The 21,245-nt window shown below is 39.1% G+C and overlaps 1 protein-coding gene across 1 annotated transcript in view; it reads right to left on the bottom strand.

Moving 5' to 3' along the window:
* Positions 1-1,250: 1,250 nt before the first annotated feature.
* The window catches only part of TAB2 (TGF-beta activated kinase 1 (MAP3K7) binding protein 2), a 125,653-nt gene continuing 105,658 nt past the window's right edge, over positions 1,251-21,245 (bottom strand). The window contains exons 5-8 of the mRNA XM_065401285.1: positions 11,815-11,975; positions 10,747-10,840; positions 9,175-9,255; positions 1,251-1,396 (exon numbers count right to left, since the gene is read on the bottom strand). Coding sequence (XP_065257357.1) covers positions 1,251-1,396; positions 9,175-9,255; positions 10,747-10,840; positions 11,815-11,975 — 482 coding nt within the window. The remainder of the gene's footprint in view (positions 1,397-9,174; positions 9,256-10,746; positions 10,841-11,814; positions 11,976-21,245) is intronic.

Here is a 21,245-nt window from a genome sequence, read left to right as displayed (position 1 = left end):
GACTTCACCACCAAGTCAGGTTTAGAAACTGGCTGCCAAAACAGGAAAGTATTTAAAGTTCTCTGAACAAAGCTGTATGATGCTGCTGCTGTTGATTTTGGTACTGTATGTACTCCCCCGATAAATATCTCTTCAAGAGTCTGCAAGATACCCAGCAGATGAAGCAAGCTTAAATCAGATGCTAGTCTGTTGGTGGGTTGAAAGTTTCTTAGTTTGTTTCCTTGTGCCAGACAAAACATTATCTTGTGTCACCCACCGTAAAACTCAGTGTACAGAGTGAACTATATGTATAACTCTTCCAACTTTTCCTGCATTTTTACCAAGCTGCATCTGCAGGTCTTCACAGATCATCAGCATTTACAAGAGCAATGTACAGAATGAGCAGAGGAAAGCTATTTTGTGCATAGTTTCTTACCATTAATGCTCTTATTTTAAGGCATTGCTTCTCTCAGATAAAAGCTTAAAAAAGGGACATGATCGTGCTTAATCACTTAAAGGGAAAAAAGAAAGTTAACAAAAAAGACTATTACACTATACATACAGAAGTACAAGAAAATAATAAAGGTGAAGAAAAGAAATCACTTAAAGCAGGCTCTAGAGCTATGTACAGTAGGAAAAGCTTTGGGGTATTTCACTGTGTATTGTACAGACAATGCATGCAGTTTTTCCTTTTCATCTTTAGAGGTGATTGTATAGATTCTGGCTTCACAGAGCAGAGACGTTTTCAGGGAAGACAAGGCAAAGAGTACCACTGATTTGTGAAGTTCTTCCCCTATCCATGGGCACTGTGGCAGCAAACAGTTTAAATAGTTAAACCTTGTTCCTTTTAATTTCCTCTGCATTTGTAGTGTTTCACTGAAAGCTTTGAAAACAAAAAAGCTATCATTCTATTCCTTTCCCCTGTCAAAATTCAGTAGTGACATTGGGGGATAAAGAGGGATGGAGAACACCCAAGCACTGAACACGGTGAGAATTATCTTATTGGGATATTGGTAATACTGTACATGGTTTAGGCAGCTGGCAACCAAGTCTTTCAGCAGATTACCTTTCAGCTGATGAATTTCAACTGCCTTGGACACAACACTGAGGTATTATTAGCTCTGTGGGCTGACATTTAACATTAGCAAAATACCATCTTGTCAAACCTTCAATTTTACAAAATCCTATGCATAAAATGATTTTTTCCCCAATGACAGAACAGTCCATTGTAGGTTTGTTATGGTTTTGCAAAAGATAATGGGCCTGTTGGCTTAGAAATGCCTGGGCATTTCACATTGTTCACAACGGTTTAAGGCTGGATGATTTAAAAAAGTACAGGCAGTACAATTCCACTGAGCTCCCTCGTCTTCGTCTGTGTCTGGAACAGTCTTTGGTGTTTTGACAATGGACCTTTGATCTGTAGGTGTGAAAAAGAAAAACAATTACTAAACAAGAACAACAAGGATGGACAGAATTTTGAGCTGAGTTTTGGGTAACAAACAACATTACCTTGTACCTGTGAAAACTGCACAAGTTGTTGGAAGTGACAGAGATTTCTCTCCCGCCTCACTCTACCTGCTGCCTATATATAGCTTAGCCAATCACATCAAAGGTAAGTCTCCCAACCACTTTTCTGTTCTCTGTCTAGCCTCTTCCTAAATTTATTTGAATACTGCACTTTTAGCAGATTAAATTAGTCAGCAAGGGGAAGGTGCACACAGAGAAAGAGGATATTATATAAAGTCACAAGGAAGTCTAATATTTATTTAGATTTACAACATGGAAAAAAAGGACATGCTCTGGTCTCTGGGGGGGGGCTCCGAAGTAGGATTTAAAAATGTGACCCTGAACAAATGACAACAGAAAAGATCAGCAGCTTTCCCCAAACCAGAAAATGAACAGCTAGAAATATCAAAAACAATACTCTGTCCTGTTCACAAATACAGTTCTTTACTGTACCACTCTCTGCAAAAGTCTATGTAAAAAGATAGGCCTTGAAGCATGCCCTGAAGTTCAGACTCAATGAAGCACAGGGGAAGGGACCTTGAGAGGTCATCTAGTCCATCCCCCTGCACTGAGGCAGGACTAAGTAGACCTAGACTATCCCTGACAGGTGCCTGCCTAACCTGTTTTTAAAATCCTCCACTGATAGGGATTCCAGTCTCCCATGGCTTCCTATTCCATACTTAACTATACTTACAGTTAGGAAGCTTTTCCTAGTATCGAACCTAAATTTTCTTGCTGCAGACTAAGCCCATTACTTTCTGTCCTACATGCAAATGGAGAATAATTGATCACCATTCTCTTTATAACAGCCCGTAACATATTGAAGACTTACCAGGTCACCCCTCAGTCTTCTTTTCTCAAAATTAAACATGCCCAGTTTTTTAACTTTTCCTCACAGGTCAGGTTTTCTAAATCTCTTATTTTTGTTGCTCTTCTCTGGACTCTCCGATTTTCCTACACCTTTTATGTAAGTGTGGCACCAAAAACTGGACACAATACTCCAGCTGAGGTCTCACCAATGCCTAGTAGAGTGGAATGATTACCTCCTGTGTCTTACATACAGCACTCCTGTCAATATATCCAAGAATTATATCTGCCTTTTTTGCAACTGCATCACACTGTTGGCTCATATTCAATTTGTGATCCACTATACCACCCTCCCCCAGATCCTTTTCTGCAGTACTACTGCCTGGCCAGTTATTCCCCTTTTTGTATTAGTGCATTTGATTTTTCCTTCCTAAGTGTAGTACTTTGCCCTATCTTTATTGAATTTCATCTTGTTGATTTCAGACTAATTCTCCAATTTGTCATGGTCATTTTGATTTCTAATCCTGTTCTCCAAAGTGCTTGTAACCCTTCCCGATTTGGTGTCATCCACAAATTCTGTAAGTGTACTCTTCATACCATTAACAACAGTCTTTGGCTATTTAAGGTTAAGGGGAACACGTGGGTGGGGATTCCAAAGCTGAGGGTTGCTTGTGGACAGCACCAGACCAAGGAGGGCTTCAGTTGAGTGCCTCCACTAACTGCAACTCCAGCAGAATGACAGAAAAACAGGCAGTCTCTCAAACAGCTAAGTTCCATGCGATAGGGCTTTATAGATTTTAAAAATCCCATCACCTGGAAACCAACAGGCAGCTAGTGCTGATCACAAACCAGTGAGATACACTAATTTACATTACGCACCATCTTCACTGTGTGTGTTAATTTCAGTGCAGTACCGGTAACAGTATTTAATTATATACACATACGCTATACATATCCTACCTCTCAGTATTTCACCCTTTCCTAAGCAGATTCATTTCATTACTCCAGATACAGAGTTTAGCTTTTCATGATATGTATAGTCTGTTATTACTCTCTTGAAATGGCAATGGCAAACACTTTGATAGATGGTCAGACTTCACTGTAGCTTGTTAGCATCTTTACTTACTGCTAAAAATTTATTTTGTAACTTTCTGATACATTTCTGAGTTTATTCACAACAAATATTCATCACCACCATCACAGATTCTAAGAAAATCCATTTTTCACTTTTGTGAATGGAGAAAAACATACAAGTGTCTTCAAACACTTACATCCAAAATTCACCATTATCTACACTATATTTTAAGTGCAAATCTAAACTGTGGAGATGAGCCCAAAACAACCTCTCAGTCTTAGGAGTGTTCAACTTAAGATATAGATCCAAATTTTGTAACTGAGCCCTCCTCTACTAAAATACATACTTCTGTTATGGTTGATCTTTCTCATTTTATGAGATGTGAAACTGAAAAGTAAATGAAGGACTAATTTGGCAGTTCTTGAAATTCGATTTTTTAAAGTAACTTTTTAAAATTATATAAGAAACATTTGTAATGTCCAGTAACATGTCCTAAAGCTGAATAGTATTTAAAAACTAGCTGGATTTTAATATTTTATATGATGCTAATCAATGGCAAAGTTGTGTTTTAATGCTATTTAAAAAACAACACTATTTTCATTGTTCCTGAATACATTTCTATGGTGACTTAGAATCCTAAATAATTCTAATCATTATAAAAACAATCACAGAAAAATGATTTGTAAGCATTTTTGCAATAGGTGAGGCACACAAACAAAAAAGAGGTAGTGACCTATAACCTAAACACAATATAGCACAATAGGCACAGTCAAATCTTTATTATTAATTATAATTAATCAGAACTTTTAAAAATTCACTGCTTTTGAACGATGCAGATTTAATATGTTCTGGCACAATTTGGGAAAAAAAATCAAAAAGTTGTCATTTGTAACAGTCACTTCTAATCATACTCAGCAGGCATCTGCTATGGTTTTGGCAGAGCTTAAAGCGCTTGCCCATATGACACTGAAGTTCTCAGAACATCTAACATTCTTCTGTCTGGTCCAACAAGGGGCTACCCCAAACTGCTGAAACGACATCCCTCCACATTGATACAGTTAAGGCATGGTTTAAGCTAAACTATGGCTTTAGCATGGTCTGGTAACAGTTAAGTCAGATCTGCACTTACAAAACAGAACCAAATTTTTAAAGTGTCTGAACTCTGAAAAGTTACTCTAAAAATAACATATGATTCCATGTTTAGTTGCTATGATTTCCAGATCACATGTTCTCAATTTAATAAGAAACTTTTTTTCCTGTTAGCCTTGCAATCTCATCCTGGTCTCAGAAACAAGGTCAGAGTCTTTCCACTTCAAGCATTAGCACTTGTAATAAAAGGTTCTACGGGCTAAATTAGGCCTTCTGTGATACCTATGCAAACCCAGGGTCTTCAGATTATGCCCTCAGTTACACCTGAACAACTCCTTTGCCTTCAATGCAGTTGGTACAGGTACAACTAATTTGAACTTTGTAAAAAGTTCATCATTCAGAGGGAATAGAATCTGCATCTCCTGTTTGTACTGGCTTTGTAGGGTTAACAGGAACAAAAAATTTTTTTTGTCATTAACAAAAGCAGATATGACACTGAATACACACAAATCTTAACTACATTAGGAATGTGTTATCTGAATCCTACACGATGCATAATATTAACTTTTCAAAAATATTTAAAACTGTTTAACTAGGGCGTTGGAAGATTTCGATGGCAAATCACTCACATGACAGCTGCTACAGCGATCACAGAAACTCGGCCCACTAGGGAAATTAAGGACAATTGAATTGAATTATGGTAAATTTTAAAAAAATACCCACCATTATTTAAACATAGAAAATCTAGTTGCTACGTTAACTCTCAGACTGTACAACTAAGTGTTGGCAGTTCTACTTTTGAATATTTTTAAAAAACAGCTGACTCACCAAATGTGACTCACTGAGTTTTCAGCCCCAGGAAGCATGAAACCTCTCTCAGACTTGGCAGACTAAAATGTTTTAGTCTGCATTCTGAACTTCAGAAATTATTAACGCCCACTCACTCTTCATAATCCTCTTTAGAGAAGTGTAGCCCATCCCCAGATGCATGCGTCTCCTTTGGAAAACGCTCACATACTGAAGTTAAATGTTATGAATTATTTCTAAAATGCAGAGCCCACAGTTTTTATTTAAAAGTGTTGCAATAATTTATTTTAACAAATACCTTATGCTCTTAACAGAAATAGTCAGTTAAAAATATAAAGCCATGGTATTTTAAACATAACATCTGACAACCAACTTATTTAACAGTTGTTGCTACTTAAATATCAAGGGTAATCATATCTGCTTTTTGCAACGTGAATTTAAATACGTTTTTTTTAAAACTAAAAAACCCCAGCTTTTTATGTAAATCAGATATTTTAAATGTTAATGAAATGATTTTTTAAAAAAAATTAAAAGATTTAAAATTAAATTTGAAACCACGACAACCTACATTAAGGCCTAAATTATATTAAAATAATTGAAATTAAATGAAAATATTCAAGTGGTACATGTTTTCTGCTCAAGTTTTAATGAAAGTCAAATCACTGAACTGATGGAAATCAGGCGAAGCATCTGGAATTAGAGTTTAAATACTAAGCCAGCTTTTGATAGCAGTAGCTTCTTCTGCAGATGCAGAGAGAATATTGTTTTTATTTCAACTAGTTCAGTTCAATGACTAGTTCTTCCAACTGGGATTTGACAAAGCAGAAAAGTTGATTTTTTCACTTCCATTTTATTAATAAGAACAAATGTGCGAGAGGCTGAGAGCTACTAGTTCTAAAATCTTGAAAGACATGATGGCCAGAAACAATCAGTTCTATTCACTAAGACTTATTTCTTTGTTTAATGAATCAGCTAGTTCTCAATGCAAAAATATGTTTTGATAAACTTACTTTTTTTCTTCTGTATCCAGTATGCTTAAGGTAGTTTTATTTAACTAATGAAAACAATTTTAAACTGCTGTTCTTGTGGATTTTTAATTGAATTTCAATTTTCATCCAAATGCAGCTTGACACAAATCACAAATAAAAAATTAATAATCATCTAGGTACATAAAAAATGAATCAATTAACCATTTCCCAACAATCAAAAATGTAAAAATGTAGAATTTGAATAAATGTACATTAAGTTAGATAATTGCTTAAATAATCGTATAGACATAATGCATCCCCCTGGTTAGCAAAAAAAGTAGTTCCAAATTTAGTGTAAAGGCTATATTTAGTTGCAAATCAATGTTTTACTGGTTTCCAACCAAAGAGAATCAACCTTTCTTTAGGGAAATAACTCAAGTTCAAATGCAAATCAAGATTTCCTGCTTGCTTATTTAAATCATAATTAAAATCAGTGATTTAAATCCATTCTCCCTGGCTCTTTGGTATAAAAGCTTTTATTTATACTCTACCTTATATTGCTGCTATTAGTCCTTGGGCAAAATATTCAATGTCAAAGCAGCTCATCAGAAAAGTATGCTTGCATAGTTGAGCTATTTGACTGCTTCCAGGAAAGGAGATCATCATCACATCTCCAGTGCAATTACCTTCCACTAGTCTAGAATAAGGAAAGCCCACTTCTTTGATACAGTACATATGTATTTGGCATGCTACTAAAATAGCTCCTAGGTTTTCTTTAGTATTATGTGCCAATCAGACATACTTTATAAAAGTTTCTGGGAAATCATGAACTGTCAGAAATGAGTGCTTTGCCAGTGCCAAAATTCTTTAATTAGCCACTTCTCAAATTGTGTATAAAGCAAGAACCTGAAGGAAGAGCTTCAAAAGCTCAGAACACATTAAGAATACCCATCATACATGGAGATCACAAGAAATTTGGTATACTCGCCTTGGAATTCTATACTAACACTGTTCTTTTCTAAAGCAATATGCTTTCACTAGGGACTGTGATGAAGCCACCTAATCTAGTTTACTTAGAACTATGCAATAGATTAAGTAAATACAGATGACCAACTTAAAAAAAAAACAAACATAATCCAACTCATGTATTTTTCATAAATAAATCTATTTTAAAATACTAAATGTAATCATTCCTCTGTATTAATTTCTTCCCTCCCTAAAAGTGTGAGAATGTATACAATGAAACAGAAAAGGAAGGAAAGCATGCAGAGGTAGGATTTACTCTCACTGACTTTCAATGAGAGTTAGGTACCTAAGACTATGTCTACACAGCAATGTAAGACTAGGGTTAGTAACTCGAGTCAGCTGAACCGTGTCAGGGAACCCTGGGCTTCAGTATCAATACTGCATTTTAATCCTAAATTAAGAATTTTCTGACCCATGCTCAAACCTAGGGCACTGGTGTCCATAAAGCAGTGCACAGACCCGAGTCAAAGTAGATATATCCCAAAGTGCCTAGCTCTGTCTCCTCCTCCCACCTGCAATGTTGACACTCTAGCATTATGGGTGGTGCATTATGGGAAAACTACTGCTCACCCTGTTTCCTAACTGTGATGGTGCTACTGATGGGACTGATGTGCCCAAAGGAGCACATGTGTATATAAATGGCATAAGTAGCTCCTTTGGTGCTTCTCTCAGTAGAATGACTGCCGTTTGAGAAGGACTTATGCTGAACTATCACCTAATCTGAGAATTGGGCTCACCAGCTCTAGGCTGAGTCACTGCAGCCTCCCTGCATGAAAATACCCCTGTGCACCTGTTCTGAGGATAATTAGGACATCTGTCTCCAGGGCTGTCAAGCTATTAAAATGAAACTTTGCAATTCTTAATTTTTAAAATGGGATGTTCAGTGAAGGTGTTTTTGTTTGTTTGTATTTTTATTTATTTTTGTCCGTTTTGAAAATTGACATAAAATGAAAGTATCAGAGGAAAAAGACCCCCCCCCGCAACCTGGCTGCTGGTGGCTGCAGAGTGAAGTGCATCCCCAGAGTTTGAGGTACAGTGTGCTCCAGCATGCCCTCACCCTCCAGAATCCCTTATCTCTGCCCCACCTCAGAAGGCAGGGATAAGGGATCCCCGGGAGGCTGCAGGGAAGTTTTGGATAGAGTTGCCAATTTTGGTTGGATGTATTCCTGGAGGTTTCATCACGACATAATCTTTAATTCCTGGCTACTCGGCTCCCACTCACCATGCACATTGCCCGGGCGCCTCTGCACATGCAGCCCCAAGGAGGGTGGAAGCAATGGCCAGAGAATGAAGCAGGACCAAGCAGCTGCCCTGCACGGATAGGGAATGGCAGGGCTCCCGGCTCAGCATAGGGATGACCCGCAACATCCCAGCATCCAGGAGCCACCTCCTGCCTGTCAACTTCACTCCCTGCTCCAGGCAAGCTCCACACAGCAACAAAGAGGAGCCGGTACTGGGGGAGGAGCAGGAAAGGGGAGCACGCTCAACCAGGCATTTAATGGCTCTTCCTGCCGCTGTGCTGGCTGCCTGCAGCGCTGCTCCCAGTTACTCTGGGATACATCTGGAGTACTTCTGGGACCTGAGTCAAGCTAGGGCCACATGCAGACAGGAAACCAATAGGGCTCACACCCTAGGTCCTATACACTGGGACCCTGGGTCTAAGCCCTAGGTTAGCACATTTGCAGTGTGGATTCACAGAGTGAGTGAGAGAGAGAGTGCATGTGTGTGTGGCTTGAGCCTGTGCTCAGACCCAGACTTAAATTGCTGTGTAGACATACACTTAGTGTCATTCATGCTTTTGAAAATAGACACCACAATCAATATTCAGATTGAATCAGAATTACAGCATGTATTGGTAAAGGTAAAATAAGATTTTAGTATAACTGTACTTATGCTAGGACTAAATCCAAACAGTACCTTTGGGTTTTGGTGGCACAGGACCTAGAAATCCAATATTGTCATAAAAATTATGAATAGCGCTGGGATTAAAATGTGGTCCTGAAAAAAAGGTAAATACAGTTTTTTTAAACAAAAATCTTTGGATATAAAAGCACAATTTTTTTGTAATGGTTACAAATGATACTACTACTATGTACATCATTAGCGCCTTTCATACCAAGATATCAATACAGGTCTGAGAAAGATATTACTGGTGGCAATGACAGGCTAAGTAACTTTCCCACTAAAGTTACCCAACAAATGAATGGCAAAGATGGGAAAAGAATCCAGATAGCTTGATTCAGTCAACAGCTCTAGCTGGCAGACTGACTGCCTAAATAATATTCAATTAAAGTTTTATATATAAAAAGCATGATATTGGTAATTTTCACCTGCCTCTTTCACATATTTGATTTTTTAAAGTTAATTATTTTACCACAGTCCAAAGAAACACATTATTTCCCACGATACAATATGTTTTATGTATTTAGATAACTTAGTACACAGAAGCTCTGAGCTCCCTAACCATAATGAAACTCACATTTATGAGACACTTAAATGTATAAAAGCTACATGAAACTTATTGCTGAGCTATTACTTAATTTGAATTTCCTCAATTTCATATGTTTAAACTCTCAAGCCTAATGTTTCAAACTTTTTCTCGTTTTAATTTCCTCTTTAAAAAGAAAAAGATGTGTACTGAAACACATCGGAAAGTTATTTTCAATCATTCACAACTTATTTCTCTTTTTTCTAACGTAGAAAAGCATGCACTACCCTTGAATATTAACTGTATGCTAAGTTTGGCATTTCAAATGCCAACCATTTGAGTTCTACAAACCTCCAAAATAAATCTGATCAAATCTTAAACCATACCCAATGACTTATTTTCTTGGATGTCAGCAATCCTCTCTTTTTCTGTTTCTCAGCTACGTCCAAGGGCTCAAAACTTCACTGTAGCATTATCTTCACTAAATCCCTATTTTCTTCTTCCTTACCTGCAGGTGCACAATCTTGGTCTTCAATGACCAAAGAATCCAAAAGCAACAGGGGGGAAAAAAAAGGCTTATGGCCCTGCAGATGAGGAGGGAGGACATACTGGAAGCAAATCTGAAGCACAGTTTTAACTACCCGTGGTTAGATAACGGACAGAAAAAGGTGAGGAATGCTGGCCATGCATTCCGAGAAACTTTATTCATTCTCCGTAATTCAAAAAATAGCCAACTAGATTTTTCCAATGTTACGAAATAATTTACTTCTAGACTTATGGAAAGCATGGTGTAATAAATTTCAACCCCTGACTTTTATTTGAGGGGGTAGGTAGTGGGGAGATTATAAACTGCCACAACTAGGGGTTTAGAATGAAAGTATTTTCATAACCATAACTATAATAATATTATGATAATGCAAATAACTTATGTGATGATCATGTATAGCTTAGCCTGATATTTGATTTATGTGTCATGGTGTGTGTGTGTGTGTGGGGGGGGGGGAAATAAAATAAAAAAAGAATGTTTATAGTTGCTGATGAACTGAGAAAGCATACTGTACCTCTTGCTTGAAAAAGATCAATCTCTTTGGTTAGGCAATCTATGTCTATCTGCAGCTGTCTGTTACAACTTCGCAACTGTTGCATTTCTTCCAGCTGAAAAAAAAATCTGTTAGACTGAGTTTTCCCACTTCAGTATCAATCACCATTCACACACAGGCGGATGTACATTTAAGCTTATTTTTGGATTGGAGATGCATCAGTCACCCCTTTGTCATGGCTTTATTGTTACGTCTTTCAGACCAAGTACATAGCACACGTGCTCACAGATGAATTACTCCTGAATTACTGTCCCTTTACAGACTAATAAAGGTTTCAGATTCAGGTTACTGTACTGCCAGTAGTCCACCAAATGATGGCTGGCAAGATACTATGACCCCTTTTCTTTGAAAAATGGTATGTTGCCTCCAAAGTGTTAGCTCCCCTTTAAACTATCCTCACAGATCATCTTGCTATACAATTGACAAGACAGATGAAGCACGAGAGGAGAAGGTGGCTAGAATGCTGGTGTTAGAAGGTGTGCTATGAAACAGATTGTAAACAGAGACTCTAGACTAAAGCTCTAGTTATTCATGTCTTTGAGACCTTCAAACTAGCCTATTGAAATGCGGTCTCCATGGTACACCTCTACCCCGATATAACGCTACTCGATAGAACACAAATTCGGATATAACGCGGTGAAGCAGTGCTCTGGGGTGTGTGTGTGTGTGTGTGTGTGTGTGTGTGTGTGCACACTCCAGTGGATCAAAGCAAGTTCGCTATAACGCGGTTTCACCTATAACGCGGTAAGATTTTTTGGCTCCCGAGGACAGCGTTACATCGAGGTAGAGGTGTACTGTCCTTGAAAGCCACTGAGAAAGTTCAGTTAGTGCACAACATAGTTGCCAACTTAGCCGTTCTTGCTATGTGGAGCATATTATACCTGTTATATCTGTATTTGGAACAACACTGGCTACCAATTTAATTCTAGATACAATGTGCTATTAAATAAATTATTGTGTCATTTATTTTATTATGAAAGATCATGCTTATGGGTTTGAATTTTACAGCATATAGAGATTTTGACTTACTGAAGGAATTTGGGAAACAGAATTCGATCTCTTCAGGCGCCTTCGTGTCAGATTATTCTCCATTTCATTGACTTCTGATTTTAGTTTATCTAACTTTTTCTTTTGAATCTCGAGTTCACGTTGAAGTCGCTCCATCCTGGCTTTCTGGTGTACCAGTAAAGCTGCAATACATATCAGCAAAACAAAGTCCAATTTTAGCTAATTTATTATCCACCATACTGCAACAGTTGATAAATAAAGATGAAAGCTAACATCCTCCTGGAAAAATGATTCCATAAGAATGTTTTTTCATGCTTCTCACAAGAAAGCTTCAGCCATGTAAGACCACACATCCCATTATACTTCTGAATAAAGTATGAATCAAGTATTTAATCTGCATTAAAATCTATAGGGTCTAACATATTATGTCTATGTAGTATTGTCTGGTTTTGTATTGTCTGGCTTTGCAGCTTTGACAAGTTGCAAAATTAGGTAACTGAATAATTCTAATGGTGATCCAGTGAATTGTGCGGTATTTGGAAACACATACAAGCACAACACATTTACCATTTTTGTACTTTTCATCACCTGTTTCTTTGTGGGAAAAAAATCAAGAAAAAATTAATCACGCAAAAAATCTAAAGGGTCAGAGCAAGAAAATCTCGACAATAAGTCTTCTCACACTAATAGAAAACAAGTTAAACTTAGCCACATATTACAATTTGTGAAAATAAGCTTTTACAAAACCTAGTCAAAATTGTAAAGGGAAAAGTAAAAAACAAAAACAGAAAAACCCGCAAAATCAAATACCCCTTGTACTGTATTCATCTCAAATACCACAGAATTTTAGGCAAACTATGAATACACTATATGAAGTAGATTTTAAAGTAAGGCATGCCTCTATTACAGAACACACTATGTTCCTTGTATTAAATGCAGTTTTTGATGTAAACTGAGCCTTGAATTAAACCAGGAGTTTTATTAATGGCAGAGAGATGGCATGTGAAACAAGGCAGAAAAATAATCCAAAATTTCACAAGTAACTCTGCTGGAAAGTGGTTATAGTTATTACAGTACATATAGCACATACCATTTTATTTCTGAATTCTGACTCATAACTATTAATATTAGTTTCTAATTTCTGATGCTGTTCAGCGTACTATCACCATTATTCACAAAGCAAATACTCCATAGGGGGCTAATATAAACAGGGAGGTTAGGGTTTAAGTCATAGCATTTTAAAAGAGTGAAAATATCACACCAAGTCCAGATCCATTTTGCAGCTTACACCTTAAAGCAATGCGCAGTATTAGACTTCACCATATCATTTCACTTTCTAGCTGTACATCAAAACAAGGATCATATGTATTTATTGCACTCATTTGGCTTTATTATCTATTTCAGGGGTTCTCGAACTGGGGGTCATGACCCCTCAGGGGATCGCAAAGTTATTACATAGGGGTCGCGAGCACATGCCTCCCAGCTAACTAGTAAGTCTGCTGTGAAAAGTGAGATTAACAAACATACAAATATCACTTTAAAATAGTGTAAATATAAAAAATGTGCTTTTAACTTGGGGGATGGGGGTGTCGCAATCAGAGGCTTGGTATGTGAAAGGAGTTGCCAGTACAAGAAGTTTGAGAACCACTGGATTTGATGCACAATGAGAAAACTTGGCAATCAATTCAATTCCTGTATACATATTAGTTCACATTACAGACTGCAACTAAATACATCACTTTTATTGGGACTATGTTCTGTAAAACACTGAGTTAAATTAAACTACTATGTAAATTAGTTGTATTTATTAATAAGTGGTAGTAATAAGGGGCTATTTAAAAAGGGTAGGACAGCAAGGGTAGGACAGTCCCTTACAAGTGAAGGGTTCAGATAGATCTGTGATTTGAATAAAAGCTGTACAAGTAAGTGTCTACGCCTACTCTATGTTGCAATATTCTATTACTATGACCTCACTATTACCCTGTCTGCTTGTTCATTCACCCACCTATTTATCTTGTATTGACTGTAGGTTCTTTGGATTAAGGACTGTCCTATGTTTGTACGGTGCCTAGCAGAATGAGACTCCAACCTGATTAAAGCCTAAAATTTAATTATTATTAATTAAATAGTCATATATAATGTTAAAAATTTTCAATCATGTCATGTGTTGTTTGTAAAAGTAGTAAAGTAATTCCAACTGGCGTGACTTGATGCAGCTGTTTCATTTTCTTTCAGTCGGTTTGGTCTGGTTTAGAGCTGCCTTAAGTAATACACTTTAAAGTTACTATAGGGTGGCAATAGCCACACCATAGTAAAACTGCAACACTACTTCTGTTTCATACAAAAGTTTTAAGCTTCTCTAAATCCACATGCATAGTCAGATTGGCTTGAAATATGCTATAGCAACAGAGGGTTCAGGATTCAGTTTTGGTTGCAAATTTGAGTCATATATACAGCCTCTCCTTCTTCCTAATTATCCTTTTTTAAAATAGGCTGGTCTAAACACAAATTTGCATTGAAACAAATGTTGAATTAAAACTAGTTTCGTAGTTCATTGCAAGTCTGTGTGGACATTTATTTTGGAATAAAAATGGTTAAATAAAATTTAGCTTAATTCAGTTTATTACTTATCTTATCATGCCTTTTTGCACAGACATGGGAAAAAACACTGGGCACTAACCACATTTATCACTGGACTTCCCCTGAGGCGATCTAGTTTGTCACCAAGAAACAGCTGCAAAACCTGACTGTAAAGTTATTGGGGTTTTTTTGGGGTGGGCGGAATTCCTAAAATACAGCACCAGGAGTTTTTTCACTAGAAAAATTCCTTTATGTGGAACCCTACTGACTTTCCCATGGATCATCAGTAGAGTTGAGAACCCTTATAACCACAGCATAGACCTTTAACACTTGAGCTTAGGGAAGTCACTTCAAGTCTCCTCAACTTTGCAGTGCATAGAAATAGTTATCAACCAAGACCATCACTACCCTAGGGAAAAGCAACACATCCTTTCCTCCCCACATTGCATCTTGCAGATAAGATGATTTTGTGCAACTTCTCAGTTACTTTGGCAATGGATGGGGCTCTATCTTTGTCCTGTCCTGAGCTCTATTACAGGCTTCCTATGTGATGCCAGGCAAATCACTTAAATTAGGTTTGTACAGAACACACCCTACTTCTGTGAGATTTGGGAGTAATAGCAGCCTTATGATTAATGCACTGGATTGGGACTATGCAGACCTGGGTTCAAAATCCTGGTTTGACCACAGACTTTCTGACCACAGGTATCACAAGGCTTTGTTTTCACTAGGAAAAAAACGGGGCGTTCTTAACTCAAGTTAACTAACTTGAGGTAAAATTCCTAGAGAAGACAAGCTAGCAGTTGCATACGTATTATGACAGAGACTTTAATTACAGCACCCTGCCTCATTCAGTGCACAAGATGGATCTGCTCTAGAGATAATCAGGGTTATGTAGTCAATTGGGCTGTTCTCTGTAGCACACTCGGCCTTTGCTGCAGAAGCCAGGTGGTGTGTAGTGAATGAGGCAGTGAGCTTATGGAAGAAAAAGGATGACTGTATAGTTAAGGCAGCTGAGCACTACCCTGAAAAATGGCTTCTGGTCATGTAATTGAAGACCGCATCATAGTGCATACTACACACAAAGGAGCCAAATAAGGGTTGCACAGACTATGTAATTTACTAGGTTTTTGAAAAACAAACATCCATCCATCACTAGAACTGTACTGACTTTCACATGATGCATCAGCATGGCTGAGACCTTGAGATCCACAGCAGACTTCTCTATTACTTGAGCAAATAAAGCAAATGGGAGTAGTAATTTATCCTCTTTGTGGACCAGCCACTAGAGAGACAGACACTTTGCCAGTGGGTTTCACAGCTATTCTGATAGCTGAGGAATATTGAGACTCAGGAATCCTAGGATCTGGAAAGGAATTTGCTCTAGCAGTCTGTACCATTCTGGCTCCTTCCTCCTCTATTCCTTCCCATCCCTGTCCCCAAGCTCCTGCTCCTCATCCCTCTGCATTGAAGTCAGGCTTCTTCCTCCTCTTCCTCACTTCCTGGGCACCAGCAGAAGAGCATTAAGAAGACAGGAGAGACAGGCTACCCTGTTCTCAGTTCTGGTGTCCAGAGCTGCAGCTGGGAGGGGCAATTGCAGGAAAAGTCCAGCTCAGCCCCCACAGCTCCAGAATGAAGCATGTTCAGTAGCTCTGTGGAAACTATTCATGTGTTGTTCAGCTGGCATGCAGGAGCAGTGCAGGGAGGGAGCATTCTTAGTTCAGATGCAATCTGTGGAGAATTTTGCTGCTGAACTTTAAACCTCTAGTGAGCATGTGAACATGGAGATTTTTCAGAGGCTTATAACTTGGCCAAACTTGGGTGGAGTTTTATGGTACAGTAAAAGGCACATTCCTGACAACAGGGTGATAGCCCTGCTCAATTTCAAGTCCTTGCACCAACTCCTTCTCCCCATCATGACTTCAAAAGGTACATAGTTGTAGCAGCAAGCCTCTTGAGATTCTCAAAGTGGGAATACATGGAGGGCATGCCTCTATCCCTAGCTCCTGCAGAGAAGGGAAGTACAAACCCACTTCTCTCTACATGAAGTTTCCAATGTTGGGTAGAGACTTCTCAGCTCACCCTCCCAATACTGCTGCTAGCTAAACTCACAAACCCTTGACAATCTGACCCCTCCAATGCTACAGGGGTTGCCCTTGAAGAACGTCAACTTTAAGTCTGACTCTCCATTTCCTGTTTTCCCAAGGTTTGTGTTCTGTTCATTCTTCTACTGTTAGCGTTCTTGTAAGGGGAATGTAAGAAGACTAACACTGAATTTCAAGGTTTGAGTTTTAGCAGTTAAACTCTAAGAGCTAGTCCAGATGATTTAAATTTAGATGAAACTATAGCTATGTTGCTCAGGAGAATGAAAAATTCACACCCCCAAGTGCCACAGTTAAACCAACCTAAGTCCTTGTGTGGATGCAGCTAGGTCAACGGAAGAATTCTTCCTTCAACCTAGCTACCATCGCTCAGAGAGGTGGAGGTGGATTACCACATTAATGAAAAAAGTGCCTTCATTTTTTATGTAAAGAATATGTAAAATTTTTCAGCATCCAGAGACTAAAAGGTAGCATCAAGTTCTGGAAGACAAGACCATTTTACTGCAGAACTAAAACAAACGTCAAATTTATCTGTAAAAATTGCAAATTTGTACATAAAGGATAAATCACTTTCGCAAAACAAGTTGCAAAAGATACTAGCAACTTTTTTTTTTTTTTTTTTTAACTTTAACAGCGTCACATTATTATACAGATCAGCACACTGCCAAAGGTCCTGGAACTCCTTAATATTTAACTGTTCTATTTGGGGTAGAGGAGAACTGTACAGATTTATAACACTTTCGTGCCAGTAGGTGTTGAAAATGTTGAGAAGTAGGAAACAGCCTCCTTTGTCTCTGTAAATTTAAAATCTATTCATTAAACTGCAAATATTTGCATCAACAGGCATTTAATGACTAATGTCAACAGGTCATATTCACAAATACATCATGCCTTTGAAATATGATTTTACCGCCTTAGGTTTTTATGATCACACTCAGACTGGATATGGTTTTCAACTAGCACTATGGGATTTTTTTAAAAAATAAATAAATAGAAAAGTAAAACTTAATTGTGCAAAAATCTCAAGCTATTAAAAAAAATCTCCCAATGCATCTATTTATATAAAGGAAACCATTGGCAGCAAATGCTAATGCAACCTGCATCCATGAACATAGTTAAGATTATACACATATATACACTTGTGTTGGTGAAGAGGAAAACAAATGTAACTACATGGTCTTCATTTCCCCCCCCTAAATTACATACACAAGTATATTACAAACTCAAATGAAGCACTCAACAGTTAGGAAAAGCAACTTTCATTAGGCCCCCTTGTGCATACGCACTATGGTACGGTCTTTAACTTACATGATCACATACTATCTTTTTTACAGGACTCCTTCCTCACTCAGTACACTGGGTAGATGATGCTCACTGAATGAGGTGCTTTTATCGTCACTGTTCAACATACGGTCCAACACCTTATTTACTGTACACAATTCAAACCCTGCTCTGAACACACATTTATTAATTTCTTCACTTCCTTTTCTATGGTGCTCATCACTATAGTATGTGATAACCATTAATGAATTTTCCTTTATAATACCCCTGTAAGATAATGTATTAGAATTGCCATTGTACGGATGGGGAAATAAATACACAGATTGTCAGAAGCGTACACTACTCCTGAGTGTCCAACTTGAAATGTCTATGGCCTAATTTTTCAGAGAATTTAGTATTTTATAGCACTTCATGTGTTCAGAGCAGAACTCGTATTGACTTCAGTTGTAGATGTGAGCGCTCAGCACATCCACAAATCAAACCACAAGGTCTCAAGTTGGACATCCAGAAAATGATGAGCACACAATTAGTGATCACCTCTGAAAAGTTTTGTTTAGATGACTTTTCCAATATTCCATAGGAAATTTGTGGTAGAGATAGGGATAGAATTCAGTTCTCCAGGGTAGCATGCCTTAGCCGTAGCATAAGACTACCCTTTTTCTTCCTGCAGTGTTCTGCCTCATTCACTATATATCTTCCATCTTTGGCAACAAATGAGACAAAGAGGACTTACAGACAACAGCCTCATTTACTACACAACCCTGATTCATTCTCAGAGCACGCTCCATCCTGTGCACCGAATGAGATGGGGTCCTGTAGAAGAAATAGTAGGTGATCATGTAATTAAAAGCTATCATAATGCAAGAGCACACGGAGTCCAAATTAAGATTGCACAGACAACCTTAATTCTGTCATTTCCTAACTTCTGAATGCTTCATTTAGCAACCAAACATGTTTTTTGTGTGCAATTTCAAAGGTTTCTAAAAAAGAAATCTGAAAAAAATTCCTTTATGTGGAACCATACTGACTTTCCCATGGATCACCAGTAGAGTTGAGAACCCTTATAACCACAGCACAGATCTTTAAGACTGAGCTTAGGGAAGTAACTGACAGCAATAGTAGGTTGACGACCTCTATGTGGATGTATCACTAGAAGCAGATAAGGCACACACTTTGCAAGTGGGTATCAGATATTTGCTGCCATTTGAGGAATGGTGAAACTCAGAAATCGTGGGTTCTGTTCCAGATTCTATGGGGACAGTGTGTTCTAGTGGGCACAGACCATCATGCCTGTTCTCCGACAAGCCCGACCCCTTCTGCCCTCCAGCCCATCCTCATCCCAGTCCACCAGCTGCCTCAGCAACTTGTCCCAGTTCCCCATAACCTCAGTGTCTTGCCACAGTTTACCCACAAGTCCCAGGGCCCTTTGTTCCAGTCCTCACCCTTGCCACTCCTCAGGCTCAGCTCCTCACCCCTCTGCATTCCAACCAGTCAGCTCCCTCCTCCTCTTGCAGGGGGAGCACTGAGAACACAGGACAGTCCCCCTGTTCCCAGCACCACAACAGTCCCTGGCTACCGGGAAGAGCAACCGCAGGGAGAGTCCTACTCAGATTCTGTAGCCCAGGACTGGACTGTGCCAAGTACAGACAATCTTTAGAGAATTTAGCTGCAAAGCTCTAACAAGTCTCTACTGATAATGTAACTACTGAGGTTTTCAGAAACTCATAAGCATGGCTAAATTTTCACAGGGACAGTAAAAAAGGTACATCCCTGACATTACGCCAACCTTCCTCTCAAATTTCAAGTCCCTGGGCCAATGCATGGAGGTGCTAGAACTGCTCAATAGAACTGCTGTAGGAATTTTTTTTTAATATGGACAAAACTATTTCCCCCAAACCTTATTCTGAGACACAACTAAACCATTTTGAGTGACTTTCTCAAAAAATATTCCACCTGAGGCAGATACCTGGCATGGAAAATTTCAGCCCAAATGAATAAAGTTTGGCAAAATTATAACCAAGTGAAAAAAAACTGGTTACTAACCTTTTGTAACTGTTGTTCTTCGAGATGTGTTGCTCATGTCCATTCCACGTTAGGTGTATGTGTGCTGTGAGCACCATTGCCGGAGAATTTTCCCTCAGTAGTATGTGTCAGGCTGGCTGTAGCACCCTCTGGAGCCGCATGCTTATGCACGGATATAAGGAACATCATCGGCCCCGCACCCTCTCAGTTCCAGCTGGCCAGTTGACTCCGACAGCGGGGCAGGAGGGTAGGTCATGAGCAACACATCTTGCAGAACAGTAGTTACAGAAGGTTCGTAACATTTTAAATTCTTCGAGTGCTTGCTCATGTCCATTCCATGCTAGGTGATTCACAAGCAGTACCTCGGGGAGATGGGCTCGAAGTTCATGGCCATGCTGACTGTAGCACTGCTATGTCAAAAGTGGGTCATCTTAGACCTGTTGGTTGATAGCATAGTGGGATGCGAAGGTACGTACCGACAACCAGGTCACAGCTCTGCAGATGTCCTGAATTAGGACCGGCAGAAGGAATGCTGCTGACGATGCCTGGGCTCTTGTGGAGTGAGCAGTTAAGATGACTAGAGGTGGAATCATTCACCTGCTTGTAGCAAACCCAGATGCAGGCAGTTATCCAGGACGAGATCCTCTGGGCTGATACAGGTAGCCCTCTCATCCTTTCCGCTATTGCAATGAAGAGTTGCGTGGATTTGCAGAAGGGTTTATTCCTCTCAATATAAAAGGCGAGGAGGGCATACCTAAAATCCGACGAGTGAAGCTGTCATTCCTCAGAGTTCTTGAGAGGTTTCAGGAAGACAACTGGTAGGAAAATGGCCTGGTTGTTATGGAATTGTGACACCACCTTTGGTAGGAAGGCCAGTTGGGACACAGTTGGACCTTGTCCTTGAAGAACACTGTGTAGGGCTGTTCTGACATAAGGGCCTTGATTTCAGAGACTCTCTGGCTGAGGTGCCAGGAAGGTGATTTGCAAGAGAGAAGTAGCAGGATGCATAATACTAATGCCTCAAGGAGGGACCCGTGAGCTTTGACAGAACCAGGTTTAAGTCCCCTGGGGGGAAATGGGGGCTCGCGGACCTGAGGATAGTCTTTCCAGCCCCTTGAGAACACTGACCTGCCTTTCACTGGAGGGTGGAAGGCTGAGATGGCTGCTAAGTGCACTTTAATAGATGAGAGAGCTAGAGCCTGATGCTTTAAGTGGAGCAAATAGTCTGAGATAGACTGAAGAGAAGAAAGAGATGGAGATAGAGCATATTCAGAAGCCCAAAAAGAGAAACGCTTCCACTTGGCCAAGTAGGTAGCCCAGGTGGAAGGCTTTCTATTGCCTAGCAAGATCTGCCAAACCTGTCCAAGCAAGCCTGTCCTTCAGGGTTCAGCCATACAGTATCCATGCGGTTAGGTGCAGGGAGGCTTGGCTTGGGCGAAGCAACAAGCTTTGCAAGTGATCTTGTGA

Source organism: Emys orbicularis, chromosome 3, assembly GCF_028017835.1.
Source record: "Emys orbicularis isolate rEmyOrb1 chromosome 3, rEmyOrb1.hap1, whole genome shotgun sequence".
Lineage (NCBI taxonomy): Eukaryota > Metazoa > Chordata > Testudines > Emydidae > Emys > Emys orbicularis.
Note: the sequence above shows the minus strand (reverse complement) of the source record. Positions and strands in the feature narration are given on the sequence as shown.